We start from the raw sequence: 18350 nt of genomic DNA, 5'->3' as shown, positions 1-18350 counted from the left end.
AAAAATTTTTCTTATTGTACTTCTTAAATCAAACTAAAAGCCTATGTGGTGTTTCCATCATGAATTACACTTGGAAAGATCATATATATGGTTCTCTGGAGACCATGGGTACCCTTGAAATAATAATAAAATTGATAATAGCTAACATTTATATGCTTACACGTGCCAGGCACTATGCTAAGGGACTTCACAGTTATTATCCCATTTGATCCTCACAATACTGAGGGGTAGATGGTATTATTATCCTCATTTTACATATGAGGAGATTGAGGCAAACAGAGCTTAAGTGGCTTGCCCAGAGTCACAAAGCTAGTGAGTGTCTGAGGCCAAACTGGAACTCAGGTCTTCCTGACACCTGGCCCAGAACTCTATCTCCCGTACCACCTAGCTGCTCAAAATATTTGCTTCAGATCCAAGGCTATACAAAGACTTCTGTGCAGGTATTTCTATCTGAGAAGCCATTTTTCATTTCCTGAAGCATTCCATTGAGTTGGATGGGTGAGATGGGTGGTAGTCAGCAACATCCCTCAGCAGGAAGACATTCCTTCTCTAATTCCTCCCCTTGCTGAGAATCCTGACAAGCATCCTTTCAAGGGAGGCAAAGGAAAAGTAGCCACACTGGACAAAAGACATCAAAGTCCATTTAGAGAATTTTGCCTATGTGGTTGGTGGTTCCAGTTCTAAATGCCATTTGCTCGGACTCTTGGGAAAGGGGATGTCTGACTGAAGTTCCGGAATTTTCAGCCCAGGTGTGGTTTCAACTATGAAGGAGTTGATTTTTAAGAAGAAAAGCTGCTCAGTTCAGTGGTTGGGAACTTGATACTCAAAGTCATAGGCCCATTATCTTCTACATGGACTGAACATTTCTGTATTGTCAAATAGTTGCAGATCATAGCTTTGACCCTGTCCAACCATATGCCATATATGGACACAGAGAGCTGCATCAGAGCAAATATATCACAGATATTCATATAAATCAACAGAAGTAATAGTGGATAGTGCATCAGAGGCAGGGATACGTAGTTTTAAGACCTGTCTTTGTCACTACTAAGCTGTGTGACTCTGGTCAAGTCACAAACCTCTGGACCTCAGTTCCACATGTGTAAAAGGAAGGGTTTGATTTAGATAGCCTTTAAGGGCCCTTCTAGCTCAGCATCAATGATCCTATAATACTATTATCCCTTCTACAACATGAAGATTTGGGGCACAGTGCCCTTGTGATCTGGAAAATCCGCATAAAAATTTTTGACCCTCATATCATACCATAGAAAGTCTGATTTTTTTCTTTTTCTTTTATGGGCTGTTTACACTACATTACTGTAAAATTTGGATTGATATTGTACAATACTATACCTATTACTTTATGCAATTCTGAGTTTCTAAACTTTTTCTGTGTCATCTGTTGGGCTTTGTGTGTGGTCGGTGGCTTCTGCAAAACTGCCCCAAAATTTCCCAAGCAATTTCTTATGCTGAATCACAATATGTTGAAACCATGAGGGGGAAAGTCATTATGTGAAAGGGATAACACAACAATTCACGTTTATATAGTGCATTAAGGTTTCTCAAGTAGGTGACACATTGGATAGAGTGCAAGGCTTGGAATCAGGAAGACTCATCTTCCTGAGTTCAAATCTGGTCTCAGATATTTACTAGCTGTGTGACCCTGGGCAAGTCACTTAAAACTGTTTGAGTTTTCTTATCTATAAAATGAGCTGGAGAATGAAATGGCAAACTGCTCCAATATCTTTGCCCAAATGGGGTCATCACAAAGAGTTGGACACAACTGAAAAACAACTCAACAAGAACAATTAAGGTTTTGCAAAAGACCTTCACAACAATTTTGTGAAAAAGGTACTGAAGCTTATCATCTCCATTATACATATGGGGAAACTAAGGTTTGTAGATTAAGTGATTTGCCTGTGATTATACAGGTAATAAATGTCTGAGACAGGACTCAAATTTGAATCTGTGACCTCAAGTCTAATATTCAATCTACTATATAGCCTCAGTCAATATTCACTCAGTAAATATGTATTGGTTTGTTGATTTCTTACCAAACACAAGACATTATAAGGTATTGTAGAGAAGCTGCTAGTTACTACCTGTATAGCCTTGGGTAAGTCATTTGACCTTTCCAGGGTCAGTTTTCTCCATTTGAAAATCACAAGTGGAGACGAAGTTCTCCTAGATCTCTGTTTTCAATGATATAGCTCTAATTTGTTCTGGAAAGCAGTGTGATATAGCTGGATTTTGAGCCAGGAAAAAGACCCTGCCTCTGACACTGACCAGTTGTGGAACCACAGGTAAATCACTTAACCCTTCTGGACTTCTAGCTTCCTCATCTGCAAATGGGAATACTAATAACTGTAACGTCTACCTCACAGGATTACTCTGAGTCTCAAATGAGATATTATATTTCAACGCTTTGTGAACTGGATAACAAATATTAGCTATCATCACCTTTAGCTTTATGATTAAACTTTCCTTCCACATTTGTGTGGTAAAACTTTTATTTCATTTTAGAAGAATCCAGAGAATGTGTTTCATGTGTGTACACACACACACACACACACACACACACACACACACACACACACACACACATTCTATAGAGATATCTCCAGAGAACATCAGGCACTATGAAATGGTGTCTTTTTCAAGTTGCAAGAGCTAATACCTCATCACAACATTTTCAGTGATGCATATGTACTATCTCATTAGCAATGATATAACTAAGAATATTATCTAGGATCATGTTTGTGTGAATAGTTGCGAATAGTTGTTTTATATTGTTATATTTTTAAAATACACTGCCTTTTTTGGTTGAAATAATTATTAACTGAACATTCTATATTTGGTAACTTGAGTATTAAATATCACTATAAAAATGCAACCACAAAATCCTTTAAAATTGTTAAAGGCAATAAAAAGAATTTTAAAGGGTGAAGGTGATGGTTAACAATCCACTTATGTAACTGGGAACAGGCGAGAAGCAGTACACCAACTACCTAAGTGAAGACATATGTCCTGGGCTTTGAATTAATGAGAGGAAAGGGAAGATAAAGCTATTAATGATGGATACTAAAATTTAAGAAGCCACTAGGAAATACTCTAGATCAACTTTTAAACTGGCTAACTCATACTCTTATTGAAAGAGAAAAATCTATTTACAATGAAGAAATAATTTTGTAAGATTATGCTAAAGTTTTACAATGGTTAAAATTTGTACCAGTTAAAATCTGTACCAAGGAAAGAGACATAGATCCTGTCCAATGGGCATGAATCATTTTGTACCAAGAGGAAAAGCTTGTTGTTAATTTATGTGTGTGTCTGGGTCTAAACTCAATGAACATTTTTCTCATGCAGACCAGTATTTTGCTGAAGTATCCTAATTTAAACTGAAATCAATTTATTGTTAACTACTTAGCAATTGGTAGAATAGCTAACAAACAGTATGTGAGGATAGATCCAAGTTAGGGAGAACAAAATAACATATCTACTAATCAGTGGTAGTAGAAATCATCTGCTGAAAAGAGAAGGCTATTCATTTACATGGATTTCAGTCACTTAGTGCCTTTGTAGAGAACATTGTAGAGAACGTGTCCTGAGAGGTTTAAGTAATTTAAAAAAGAACTTTGTTTTTTTACAAATTTTCTACCTTTACGTTCACACCCAACTGACTTTTCTACTCTGACTTTGTAGTTTACATAAGATGACAGAACATGTAACACATTACTCTTCCTAAGTTTAATAAGTTCTACAATAATATGGCCAAAAGGAGACACTTTTATAATCCTCTCAGCTCTGTAGGTAGGAACTGGAAAATGTGAATGGTAGACAATCAACTCACTGAATTTCCAAGCTGATCTAATTCTGGCCCAGCTCTTGGAGTTGGGTTGTCATCAGTCTGGCTGAGGGCTTCCCCAGACAGTTCATACCAGCCCTGGCTCCCCTCTAAGGATGTTGAGGAAAACAAGTTTGAGTCAGATTAGTGTGATGAGTCATGGACTGGCAGGCCCAGAGATCAAATTCAATCTCCTGTTCCTTCACCCTACCAAACAGAATGACCTTAAAAACAAAAACAAACCTATCTCCCTTGGATCCACAGAATTACAAATTGACTATATCTACCATCACTACTCACAGTAAATCCTTTGGGCCTAACCAATTTTCAAAAGTATGAGACTCATCTGGGATTAAACTGGCCTTTGCAACTGATAGATTGAATGGAATTAGACTGGTTGCATTCTGTCCCCATAAAGTTTCCAATTTAGGCAACAATGAAGATGTCTAGCATTGATTCTGTCACCTCGATCAACATCATATTTCTGATCATTAGTGAATGCCTTCATGCATTTGGGAAAGTGGGAAGAAGACGAAAGAACTATATAATGTAATGTCCCATCCCATGTTCACAGTTACTACAATGTAAGGGATTTTTTAATGTAATGAAAATAAAGAGCTCACTAATCGGAAGGTAAATCTTAAGTACCTGAAAGAAAGACCACAGAAGGTCCTGGAGATGATTTATTGAAACACACTTTTTACTGAACAAAAAGGAGCGGGGGTGGAATGGGGAAGGTGGGGTTTGGGGAAGGTGGGAAGGTAAGGGGAGGAAGACAACTAAAGCAGAACACTGCATACTCTGTAATATGCTTGTGTTTAATTATTTTTCCTTAATGACCCAAGAGGGATTCAGTCTGGAAGGTAAGAGGTTTGATTTTTTTTTTCCCCAGTCATTATTGTGATGCAAATACAAAAGGCATAGATAAAGTATTTTAAGTAAGTAAATATTAGACCCAATCAAAGTAAGTCTATTGGGTTCTAAAGAATTAAGATGCAGTAAGTACTTCACCTATACGTGGCACAGTGGACAGAACCCTGGGCTTAGAATCAGGACAGAGTTCAAGTCTGACCTCAGACACTTAGTAGCTGAGTGACCCTGAGCAAGTCACTTATTCCTGTTTGCCTCAGTTCCTCATTTATAAAATGAGCTGGAGAAAGAAATGCCAAACCACTACCGTATCTTCCAACAAAACCCCAAATGGGGTCATGAAAAGTTGGACACGACTCTAACAACTCAATAAGAAAAAAATTGTAAGCTCTTTAAGGGCAAGGACTGTCTCATTTTGTCTGTGTTGTACTGTTCATAACTAATGCAGTGCCTTGAATATAAAAGGCAGTCACATGTTTCTAGAATAAGGTGAACGGCACTACTCCTACCTGCCACCAAGCCTCTCCTTAGTACAGGGAGGCTCTATTCAACGCTGCCCAAATCTGTCACTCTCTTTGTCTCTGTCTTTCATTTAAAACATGATAACACCAAGAATAACCTAAATGGGTTATTTCAGTCTAAAAGAAGAATTCCTAAATTTAGTTAAATTGAAACAATTCCAGTATGTTCAATCATGTTCAATTGATTATTCTCAGCAAATGAATGTACGGGACTGAGTGCCCTTGTAGAGAGGCCCAAGAAGTTCATCTTGTCATAATTGGCTAAGAACTGTTAGACTACGTTTATCATCTATTCTACTTTTCTTTTTAAATGCACTTTTAAAAATGCATCTTATCTTGCCTTCAAGTTGAATACCCAAATGAATCCTTTTTGTTTGTATATCATAAGAGAATAATTTATTACATTTCCTTCTTAAGTAGGTAGGCAATTCCAGTTATTAGGAAAGGTGGGTAAAAAGAGAGACCTAAAAATTATGGGTTGTCTTTAGGGAATCTCACTCACTCTAGCTACAAACACTGACTAGTGCAGAAGGTTGATCTTAGAATCTGGTTACCTGTAATAACCAGGCATCACAATGTGTACCCCAGCACTTGGCTGACAGATGTTGGAGGTGGTCTGATTATCCATTTTGCGCAGTGTGTCTGTGAAAGGTCCCGTAGCATTGATAACACATTTGGCTCTCACGTCAAATTCGTGCCCTGTGAAAGAAAACAGCATCAATCACAGACCCCATTTGTTTCTCTGCTCACTGATGCTTTGGATTATTAATTTATCTATTAACTTCACCTATGGTGAAGTATATTGTATGCCACATTAAGTGACATGAGCAGCTGGAATCACTGAAAAAGCAGTACAAAAGGTTCCCATATGGGTTATTTTACACACACACACACACACACACACACACACACACACACACACACACACACACATGCCCAAACTGAAGCAAAAAAAAAAAAATACATGACTTCTTTCATTTGGGCTCCCATTCTAATTTGCTGAAATATCCAGTATTTGTAAAACCAAATCCCAAGAAATCAAAATGAGAAAATAAACTGTTTCGTTCTTTAAAATCAACTTCCTAAACAAGGATGCCATTAGACACTTTCAGAGGATTGGTTTTGCTTGACAAAAAAACCCTTACCCATACCACCAAAGAACTAGAACATGAATGAAAGCCTAACAGAAGTTAAAGCTGACCAACGTGAATGACACATCACTATGCTTTGGAAATGTTCTGCTTACATCATATAAGTGATATTTAAAAACTCAACTTGTTTATTTCATTTTATTCATAACATGCTTCTGTGAAGGAAACTCAAAGCATTCCTAGCTGAGGGATTCTTACCTGGGAATTTTTTGTTTTAATAGCAAGCCCTCCTCCCCCTAAGGAAAAACAAATCAATGAGACCTATAAAGGCAAATTTTTCTATTCAACCACAATTAGAGAGCAAGGAATGGTACTAATGTGATGCTGAAATCTAGCTTAAATGAGAGTGAGGTGATGGACAAAATTATAGCAATTCAACAAAGAAGCAAAGACAGGGAATGCACATACCTGTTAGCATATCCTTGCACCGTGCACCACTAATACGCATCTTCCCAGTTTGGGAATCCCTCTTCTTCAGCAAATTCCTTACTTCAACATAATTGGCCGTGGCAGCCCCATACCTGGCAGCAGTGAGTGCGATGGCAAGGTTCATTCTTGCATCATTGTGTTGTCCTGCAGCAGGGGAAGGAATCAAAGGAAGGACATGAGTCACCTCGAGCCACTGACTTATGGTATGGAAGTATGTCACAACAGATCTGTCACATCTGTCCCTGTCACCCAGAATATTCATGATGGCTGGTCAGGTCCATCAGGGATTATTTAAAGATACATGGCCTATTCTAGGTCAGGGCATTCCCCCGCTATTTAGCAGTAGCAAATGCAATGTTATTCACCACAGAGACACCACTGGTCTGCAGAGCTGACATCAGGACCCAGGAAGATCTTAAAAAGTGTAATAATTGTCCACCACATTTTAGAATGAATACACAAATAAGCCTTCCCTTTAACCTTCAAGAAGGGAAATAATGCAAGAATTTCAGAAAATACTGTCTATAGGATAGGTTAGCAATTTTTATGAGCATATGTTTTATCTTATATCAAAAATTCCTTCAATCAACATGCATTTACCAGGTGCTGACTACCTGCAAGACGCAAAATAAGTCATGGCAAAAAGTTGAATCTTCCAGGGAAAGCCTCTCTAAAATTTCAGGTTTTCCATAAATGGATTTTCTTGATTGAGTTTTGAGTTCAGGATTGTTGTTTTTTTAAAGTGCAGCATCTGAAGAACCTCCCATAAGAGCTAAGACATTAAAAGGAGCAAAATTTAATTACAGAACAATTCTTACCTGTATTGTTAAAGATTTATTGCTGAAAAATCCTAGTTAAAGAAAACTAACGTGCAGGAGGGAGGGAAAGGGGGGAGGGAATGATTAATCACTTTAAAATACTGACATCACTGGAGACTTTTTCTATTTATTATCACCACTCAAGTTAACGCTGACCAGGAAGAATTACTCTCCATTGCAGGGGCCAGATTCAGTGTGCCCTGAATAATTAATTACCTGGTACTGGATGTATTGAAGCAGGGTTCAAATTCCCACATGTTGGGATGAGTTCTATCAAGATAATACTGATAAAGGGAAGAATTGGTAATGGATATTGTTGTTGATTTATGTTACCAGAATACCAAACATTTAGTATAAATGGTTTATGTAAAGTTTCTTCCTTGTGATTCTGCCTGTGCAATGCAGAACCACCACACAAGTAATCTGTTCTCTCTAAAAGGGCAAAGTTATAAAGATAGAATCAATGGCTGAGGATGCTGCTGCCCCCTCCCTACAAACACCTTCTTCTAACAGGACTGAACTGATACAATCAGGTAGAAACAGCCTTCCTACCCCGTTCCACCCCCAAAGTGAAACATTATACTAGATGCAAAAAATATCTTAAATATTCTACACACAATATAAAAAGTTATTGAATTGGACTGAAACTATATCCAGGAAAGTGACAGACTTCAGGGAGAAATAACTTTAGCAAAGAGGTGGAGAGTGGGGAGAAGAGACAAAAAAAACCCCTTAATCATAAGAGTACATAAAAGAAAATTTTCTTTAAAATGTGAGACTCTACCTATCTGTACAAAAATATTTATAGCAACTCTGTGGTGGCAAAGAACTGGAAACTGAGGGGATGCCCAATAACTGAGGAATGGCTGAACAAGCTGTGGTATACGATCTTGATGTATGATTATTGTGCTGTAAAAAATGAGGGAGGGGATGGTTTCAGAAAAACTTGAGAAGACTCATGTGAACTGATACAAAGTGGAATAGAACTAGATCACTGTGCATAGTAACAGTAACAAGCTACTCCGATAAGTACAATGATCTACAACAATTCCAGAGAGAGAACTGATGAACTCTAAGTGCAAACTGAAACATTTTTTACCACTTTCTTTATTTTTCTCACCATTGGGGCCAGGGAATAAGGTGTGGCACAAAACAGAGCTAATAGGGATTTTTTTTTTTGCATGACTTCCCATGTGTAAGTGGGGGAGAGACTGACGGGAAGGGGTGAATTTGGAGCTCAAAATTAAAAAATAAATGTAAATTTAAAAGTGAATGTAAAAAAATAAGAATAATTAAAAATAAAAAGTGAAGCTGCTAGGTGATCCAGTCAATAAAATAACAGACTTGGAATCAGGAAGCACTGGGTCCAAATCCAGCCTCAGACACTTAATAACTATGTAGCTCTGAACAAGACCCTCCCCCCCAGCTTCAGTTTTCTCATCTGTAAAATAGGGATAATAACAGGACCTATTGTGAGGGAGGTAGAAGGGTTGCTGTAAGGATGAAATGATATAATTATGTAAAGCATTTTTTCAACTTTATGTAAAAACTGTTACTATTATTGCTGTTTTAAAGTATTATCAATTATTCACCAGGGTCATGCTATAGCTTAAGAAACAAATTTAGATTCCTTGAACTTTAAGCCAACATAGTTACCTACATGGTGACAGAAAGCCCAGCTTCCACATACCTATTCCATCAAAAACACGAAATTCCTCTCAGACCAAATAGTGATCAAGAAATCCAGAAACGACCATAACTGACTTCTTCTACCCTAGGGCCATACCAAAAGTTGGGGAGATGTCCACAGGCAACAGGAAAGCAGTCTGTCAGTACAGGTAGTGCCCTACAGTGCTCAGACCAAGATCATCCAGGATCCAGAGGATTCAAGGTCTTTAGTGCTCTATTCTAAAACTCTACTGAGGGCCCTGAAGACCCAGGACTTTGAACCTCCAAGATCCAAGAGGCCTTAACAAAGAGAGGTAGAGGTCAATACAAGAAATCAAAGATGACCACCCTCCCACTTTTAAAGTAAAAGCCCTGGGGGCAGATCCTGGCCTTTAGTTGAAGAACTAAAAGCTAGAGTGATAAATAAATAAAATACTAATCACTATAAAGAAATTATTGCAGACCCAGATGCACCCAAACCCAAATTAGGAGGGAATCACTCCTAACAACTAGAAGCAGAGACTCAAATGAGGCAAAAGGAATACAGGAATATCTAGAAGAAATAAAGCAAGATATTTTTTAAAATCCTTAGAGGAAAAAATTGGAAAAAAACCAAATAGCATAGAACAGAAAATACTAAAAAAAAACAAAAAACAAAACAAAACAAAAAAAAAACCTACCCGTGTAACAGATTCTCTGAAAATTAGAATAGTCCAAAGGGAAATCAATTAACTCCATGAAAACAGAAAGAATTATTAGAACAAAATCAAAGTATTTAAAAAGAAGAAACTATAAAACATAATAATAAAAATAGCTAAACTGAAAACCAGGCCATGGATAGATGATTTATGAATCTTTGGCCTCACTAAAAACTATATATATATTTTAAAAGGATAGACACTTTAGATTTATGATTATTCTTGGAATCAAAGGTCAAGGTAAAAATAGGAAGAATTCCCTAATCTCTTTCTCAAAGAAATCCCTCCAAAGTCCCAGGAATATCATAGTCAAATTCAAGAGCTTCCATTTCAAAGAAAAAATACTCCAAGTGTCCAGAAGGAAAGAGAGTTCAGGTACCAAGGAACCATATTCAGAATTGCACGTGATTTGGCAGCTGCTGCTATAAAAGGCAAGTCTTACAACCAAGAAGAGTTTACTTTGTGAGTATAATACCCACAGAGAACAAAATGAACCTTGAATAAAAGAGGAATTTGAAGACTTTCTGATTAAAACTAAAATGAAAAGACCACAGTTGAGTAGAAACTTTGAAATACAAGATTCAAAAAAAATTTTAAAAAGGCAAATTACTTTAGTATTTGGAGGGGAGTGTATAATCACATAGTGTTAACAATCTAATAAGTAGCAAATGTCCCTTTGGGACCTCACTATCTTTAAGGGAGACTGAAGGAGATAAATAAGAAAAACAAACGACCTGGGAAAAGATTAATTCTGATATCTGAGGGTATTATGAAGGGAAAGAGAAAGGATAATAAAAGGAATATGTTAATGATGTGGGAGAAGGGTACGGTACATAGTATTTCTAAAAACTGGGGATATGTGAGAAGACTATAAAAAAGCAGAGGATGAGGTGGAGGTACCATGTTTCAGATAAATCTCATGTTTATCTGCAATGGACAAAAGAGGACTGAATATGCATAGAGTTTGATATAGAAACACATCAAACAATACCTAATACATCAAATCCTTCCTCAGACACTAATAGCGTGACCATGGGCAAGTCACTTAATCCTTCTCAGCCTCATTTTCTCATCTATAAAATGGGAATAATTATAGTATCTATCTCACTGAGGTGTTTTGAAGATCAGAAGAAATAAAGTATATAAAATGGTTTGAAAACCTTTAAGTTCTAAATAAATCCTAGTTATTCTTATTATTTTCCAACCTATTTAACATTAGATTTTTCCTATTTAAGGACATTTTTATACAACAATCTCCCTTTTTACGACACACTGTAACACAAAGTGCCATACTGTATGCGCCTCTCATATTATTCCTACTTCTAGGAACAAAACTTCTGAAAATAAAATGGGCAACTGAATGCATCCATTTTGCTAGTAAATGCATTACCATAAGACAACTAAGTTTAGGTTTTCAAATAATAGTTTCCTTAAAGCAAAGAAAAGCAGCACTATTATTTCATTAATGAAAAAATAGCTTCATGTTGACATCTGCATCAAAAAAGCACAACAACTTTGCAAGTCTGCTTTTCTACTATAAGGCTGGTCATCTTCCCTTGCAATCTGACATATGTGCACACGTGTTTGAAATTCATGGGGGAGGAAGAGATTGAGACAAGAAGGGTCTACAATTGCTTCCAATGGGTTTAATCTTTCCCCATTGTTTAAAACAGAAGTTTAATATGTGTATGTGTGTGCGCACGAATATGTTGTGGGACTGAAAGGAAAGATAAAGTTTCATGTAGAAGAGGCTAATTTCAATAAAAGTGTTCTAAACATAAAAATCTCAGTGTTTTTCTAGCAATTAAAATGGAAATCACAATAATTTTTTTTCTGATAAAAAGTTATATTTCAAGGTATTGTTTCCCTGTTCTCTCAAATGAGTTAAATACAGCAGAGACAGAGGAGAGAGAAGATTCCATATGCAGAACTCTAAATAAAGGGGGGAGGTAACCTGTGACCTCAAGGAGACATCACTTAATACAACTGAGAGGGAACTTTCTGTAATTTCCTATGGAAATTTCATCGACAATTGAAGTTTTAAAGTGCCCATTTTAAAATGTCCATTTACAGTCGAGTGCCCAGGTCTATAGTAAACCACGTACCTAGGGGGAGCTGCAGAAATAATCATCCTTGGGAAAAATCTCTTAATCAAAGCTATATCTCTGTTTCCACTCTTCAGCAGAAGATATTGCCATAGGAAACACCATGAGAACACATGTTCAGCTAGGATTTATTTAGTGCCCACAATGTATACAGAGTAAAGCACAAAGAAAAGAACAATTCTTACCTTCAAGGAGTTTGCATTCTATTTACAAAGCTTAAGCACAGTGCCTGGCACACAGTTGGTGCTCATTAAATGTCTATTGACTTATTGAGACAGCATATATAAAATACAGAGAAGACATAAGGTCACCTCATAGTTGCTACTGAATGGCAATAAAATCCTCCTGAAGAGGGAGGGATTTGGGTTGAGTCTTAGAAGCTAGGAAATTAGGAGTTAGGTGAGGACAGAAATTATTCCAAGCATAGGGATAACTTGTGTAAGGGAACACACGTGGGAGATGTAGTGCTTTGTACAAGGAATCACACATAAGCAGGGGTGTATCGGTTTCTGGCTGCATGGATGGGAGAAGAATATAAAAAGACCGGAAAGGTAGGAAGTAGCCAGGTTGGGAAGAGCTCTAAACTGCAAACAAATAATTTTAGATTTCATCCTGTAGTTGGTAGGGAACCACTTGAGTATATTGAGGGGGGAGATGATCTAGATCAACATATACTTTGGGAAAATCACTTTTGGTTTCTGTACATAACATGAGATTACAGCAGAGAGACACTTGAGAAAGTGAGACCATTTCGAAAGCTACTGCAAGAGTTATGAGCTAGGGTGATAACTGTGTAAGTGGAGAGAAAGTGATGTACATTGCGAGAAGTAGATAAAGAAATTATAAAATACGGCAAGTGACTGGATACATGGGAAGACAGAGAAATTGAGGAGGATGCTGAGTTTGCAAACTTCAGTAACTAGTGGAATGGAAGTGCCCTGGTCAGCGACAGAGAAGTTTATTAAAGGTGATGAATTTGGGGAAAAGATAACTATTAGATTTGACATAGCTATATTTGTTATGATATATCTATTCAAAATGTACAGCAGGTAGTCAATATTATGGGCTTGAAAACAGAAAAAAGATTTGGTCTAGATAAATCAATCTGAGAATCACCTGCATAGAAATGATCACTGAACCCAGTGGAACTGATGAGATCATAAAGTGAAAGAGGTGATCTTTGGAATCTTCCTAAGACAATTTAAATTCAATTTTCTAGCATGGCACTGGTAGACTGCCCCGGCCTCACAAGCATACAGCATTGAGGTCAGCACAATTGCTCCGTAGACCTTCAATTTGGTCGGCAACATGAGACTTCTCTCCCACACATTTTTTCAGTTTCCCAAACACTGAGTCAGCTGACAGTGTATTCATCAATGTCATCGTCTAAGCGTATGTCTCTGGAAAGTATACTGGCAAGGTAAGCTAACTTATCCATTGCATTCAAAATTTCTTCATTTGCTTTAATCACGTATGGATGGTGTGGCTGGTAGGGAGCCTCTGCTTTCTTGATGTTAACTGTCAGGCCACAATTAGCAAAAACATTAGAGAATCAATCCATACTCTGTTGCAGGTAAAGGATCAGCCTATTAAGGAGGACTGTGGCAAAAATCTTGCCAGCAATGGTGAAGAGAGAGACTCCTCCCCCCTCGCCCCCCCCCCCCCCCCCCCGTGATTATCACAACCTACTTCCCTTTCCTTTAAAGACATGGGCATTGCAAACATCCTTGAACTCCTGGGGGATAACCTTCTCTTGCCATATAACACGGAAGTATTCAATTAGCTTTCATGTGAGCAGTGGACTCCCTGCTTCATAAATTTCTGCTATCAGGACCAGGTTCTTTGCCAGATAAGAGGAGCCTAATGGCAGAGAGAGAGGAGATGACTTCAACCTGAGGTATATGGTCAGTGACTTCAGCATTGGTTGTTGATGGCTGTTGAGAAAGTTATGGAAGCGTTCAGCTCATCTCTCCAGGATCATATCCTTATCACTAATCAATATGGATCCATCAGCACTGAGTAGTTGAAATACACCATAGGTCTTTGGTCCATAAATAACCTTCAGGGCATCATAAAAGCACTTTGGATTATTACTATCAGAGTAAAACTGAATTTTATCTTCCTTCTTACTGAGCAAAGAATCCTACCCCTCTCTATAAATTTCTCTTGCACTTTACTTTTGATGGAGTTAAACACTGCTTTCTTAGAGACTGATGAACTATCTTGCTGGTAAACCCTTAGACTTGTTTTTTTCACTTGTAACTTCTGAATTTCACCATCATTTTCATAAAATTAGTCCTTACATTTGCAAATGTTCTGGTCAACATGAATAAATGTGGGACTGTATACCAAATCTCTGAAAGCTGCCCACTCCTTTTCTGCTCCATTGTTGTCAACCTTGTGTTGGCTCAGCTATCCTGCCAAGTCAGTAAGAAATTGTTAACACACGGATAAGCACTCTAAGTCTTCTGGTAGTTGTCTTACCTTGGGGTTACCACTTTTGTTAAATGTGAACACTTAGCTTGGAGAGGATAAGTCTATGATAGGTCTAGAACTGAATCAAATATTGCCTTCACTCACACCCCATCTGTCTCTTTATTGTCTGTGAAATGCCAATGTTTACTACATGGGTACATCCACAAAGTTTACCATGTTTAGGTTAAGTAGTGATGAGGAAGAAGGTCATGAGTCGTCAGCACAAGTCTTTAGGAGTAAGTGACCATTGCTGTTGCAGTTTCTGACTCACTTCTCCCCGATGACTCCCTGCCATGTCTGATAGTCTGTGCCTACTCTGGTGTTAAAGTCACCAAGAATTACAAACTTGTCCTCTTTCAACACATTGATGATAATGATAAAGGGTCTCCAGGTCTTCATAAAATTTTTCTTTGACCTCATCAGAATTCAGAATTCATTATGGTGGGAACAAACACATTGATGGTAATGGCATGGTACTTTCCTGCAAGTGGCAATGACATTGTCACAAGCCTGTCTTTCACTCTTTTGGGGAGGCATACAAGCTTGTTGACTAGATTAGTTTTGATTGCAAAACCTATGCTAGCTTCATGGCATTGTCCATCCCTATGCCCATTCCAGAAAAAGGTGTGCCCAACTTTGACTTCAATAAACTGGCCTTCATTTGCTAGTTTTCTTTCCCTCAGGGCTGATATTTGGATGCAAAATCTGCTGAGTTCTCTCAACACCTGTTCATCTTTCAGGTCTATTGGATTTCTTACCGCCCATAAGCATGTGCACATTTCACATATCAGTGCTGAGTGGAATCATCTTCACAAAAGGTTTTGTGCTTTTTTTGTGTGTGTTTCAACCACAGGCAAGGATCCCTACCTGCCATGGTAAGCAGACCAGGGTTAGGTTTGGTGAAGTAGCTGATTTTCAGGGCACCTTTTCTAGCCCCTTCCTCGCTTCAGGGGGTGAGCAGTGTGGTCCTTAAAAAAAGACTGCCCAAACATGTATGGGAATGGGGAGGCTGTGGAATTCTACTGCTGCTTCAGTCCAATTAAGAAGATGATCCTCTGGTCTTGGCCACCTGCGTGCAGGGTTGTGATTACAGCTCCAAGTGTCTCCACACCTGCTCCTTTATCACTTGCCTGTCATCACAAGACTTTGAGGTAGGTAAAAATGGTAAAATAGTATGACTGATGTCTTTTAACTCTCATATAAATTGGATTTAAATGAAGAAGAGTTGCTTGAACTCATCAGCCTCACTCTCTCTTCCAGAATGACTGGAGTCCCGAGGCAGTACAAAAGTCAAGATGACCAGTGATAGCCTGGGATGCATTGAATAACCTTGCATCTTTGATGTCTAACCAAGCTCTAAGCACTCCACAGCATCTACTTCTGACACCTTCATGGCCACTGGAACAAATTGTTCTCATCCATCCATTCTACTGGAGAAGCTCCGCATGCTTGGGGGAGACACCCCCTTCCCAATTCACTGACAGCTTTGAGGCTCTTCAGTTACCCTCAACCTGGTTTAATCCATCTGTCGAAACAGTTTACCAAGGTATGGTCAATATGCTTGCTACAGCTTCTTGGAGTCACAGGCAAGAGGCGAATGCCAGGTGGACACCAAAGGTGGATGGGCAACCCTCACACCAGAGGTACTAGTCTTCCCTGAACACCCCTACAACCCAGTGGTATCAACTATCCAGGTACAAGAAACAAAAACCTGGTAATTCTTAGTCTAGTTTTAAAAAGGACTGGACCTGTCATGTGGAGTTCTGAGTTCTAGTACTAGTGATGCCACTAAAAATGTTTTGTTACTTTAAATAATTTTCACCTTGGGAGTCCTTGTTATAAAGGAGTTGATTTCAATTGCAAAAGATCATTCAAATGCAAGATCCCTGCTAGCTCTAAAATTCTATGGTTTCTTAGCTTTTTAATATCTGCCTAACAATCTATTACTTGGGGGGAGGAATGTTCCCCTTCTCTCTGGTTTTCTTGTTTTCTAATTTGAATGTCTAAAATGATAAATATTGAAGAAAGAAATGGTAAACTACTCCAGTATCTTTGCTAAGAAAACCCCATGAACATCCACTCCATGGGATTATGAAGAGTCAAACATAACTGAATGAATAAATAGCAACAAAAATGATAGGGAAGGAGGAAAATAATGAACATGAAAGGACCCTCTTCTTCCTATGAGAAATTAACATGAGTTTAACAAGAGCTATAAGCTTATCTCCCACATCTTATTTTTATATCTTATGTAATTCCCTTATTAGCAATAGAGTATTTTTTAAGTAAATGTGTTAATTTCTGGACACTAAGAGAATAATGCAGGTAAGTCCCACCTAAACCATCTGTAAATTAGACATCTGGAAGTTGGAATGTATTTTCTTAAGGGGAAAAACAACAATGATGTGAATAGTGCCTGGGTTAGGAGAATGTGATTCATTGTACCATAAGCACAATAAGAACTCATGTTTTAAATTATCCTAAGTGAAGCCTTTAGATTAACCCAGATGACAGACTTTTATCACTCTTTCTTTAACTATGAACTTTTTTAAAATGTCCTGTTCTCCACTGTCCAAATCAGACTAGGGCAGCCTGGGACTCCTCTTGGTGTAATGTAGGGAATGGGGGAAAGGGGAGACAAGAGATCCTGGAGTAATACACAAAGAATTGTAACCTCTTTCCCAATGCCCTGAAGGGATCACAGCACCAACCACCCAAAAGAAGCAAGAAGTCTTTGATTACTTGAGTTAAATGTTAGTATCTCTTCTGTTCCCCTTTGGCCAGCTAGAAAGTAGTACCCTTGAATTCGCTGGTAAAGGGGTTGAGTGGCTTTAGGAAATGATTCTCTAAGCTTGTGCCCAAAATTGAAGTGACTATTATTCTTTCCAAAGAAGCAAATTCTTATCTGAAATGTTACCTAAACTCCGGACCCCTGCTCAATCTTGACTCAAATACTCTTTGTTCAAGAATCCTGTAAATTGTGCCTTCAAAATGGCTTATGTTAGAGATGTTGGTAGGCAATATTTTTCTTTCTAAGTAGATACTCTTAGATTAGAATAATCACTTTAAAAAAAACCCCAACAGTTTCTGACAGATATATACCTAAAATACAGAACAGAGAATTTCTTTCAGTAGTACTATGGAACCTACCTAGCATGTGTAGCAATATTTCTATGAGAAAATATATTCAAAGCTCCAATGTGGAATACTGTTTTTTCCTAACCTAGTAATGGAAGGAAGCAAGGATTTTCCTTATTTTTGGACTAAATAATCTCTTTTGGTTGTATTCTTCCACCTTACCCTTCCTCCCATCAAGTTATTGAGAACAGGGACTCTTCTCCCAGTCCTGAAGTACCATTAGGAGGTTACAAATTTGTCAGGATAAAGAGTAGGAGGTTCTCGGGAATGAGAGGAGGGGAGCTGGGGGTAAAAAATCATAGCAGCCTTCAAGATGGGAGAAAGGGCTCAGAACAGAGGTGGGCCTTATCGTCCTAAGTAAGAAAGGAGAAATGATCTGGGCAAGGGTGGAGGGGGAAAAAGGAATCATACCTAAAAGTTACTTATAGGTCCCCATATATTAAGAGGTTTATATATAACTCACACTGAACATCCAAGACATCTCATGTAATTCTACTGAAGCTAGCGTTGTTCTTAAAATTACATCTAAAGAGGATTCAGATTAGCAAATGCTTAAGAAAAAGGAGAAAAAGCCCTGAAAAGCCCTATTGTGACAGTTATTAGCTCAATTCCTAAATGAGAATGAGGGGAAGA

At 38.0% G+C, this 18350-nt stretch overlaps 1 protein-coding gene across 6 annotated transcripts in view; it reads right to left on the bottom strand.

Moving 5' to 3' along the window:
- The window catches only part of GPD2 (glycerol-3-phosphate dehydrogenase 2), a 174468-nt gene that overhangs the window by 30960 nt on the left and 125158 nt on the right, over positions 1-18350 (bottom strand). For all 6 annotated transcript variants that reach the window (XM_072612016.1, XM_072612020.1, XM_072612017.1 and 3 more), the window contains exons 7-8: positions 6795-6959; positions 5790-5934 (exon numbers count right to left, since the gene is read on the bottom strand). In XM_072612016.1, coding sequence (XP_072468117.1) covers positions 5790-5934; positions 6795-6959 — 310 coding nt within the window. The remainder of the gene's footprint in view (positions 1-5789; positions 5935-6794; positions 6960-18350) is intronic.

The sequence above is a fragment of the Notamacropus eugenii genome, chromosome 5 (genome assembly GCF_028372415.1).
Source record: "Notamacropus eugenii isolate mMacEug1 chromosome 5, mMacEug1.pri_v2, whole genome shotgun sequence".
NCBI lineage: Eukaryota > Metazoa > Chordata > Mammalia > Diprotodontia > Macropodidae > Notamacropus > Notamacropus eugenii.
This window is presented reverse-complemented; position numbering and strand designations above follow the sequence as displayed.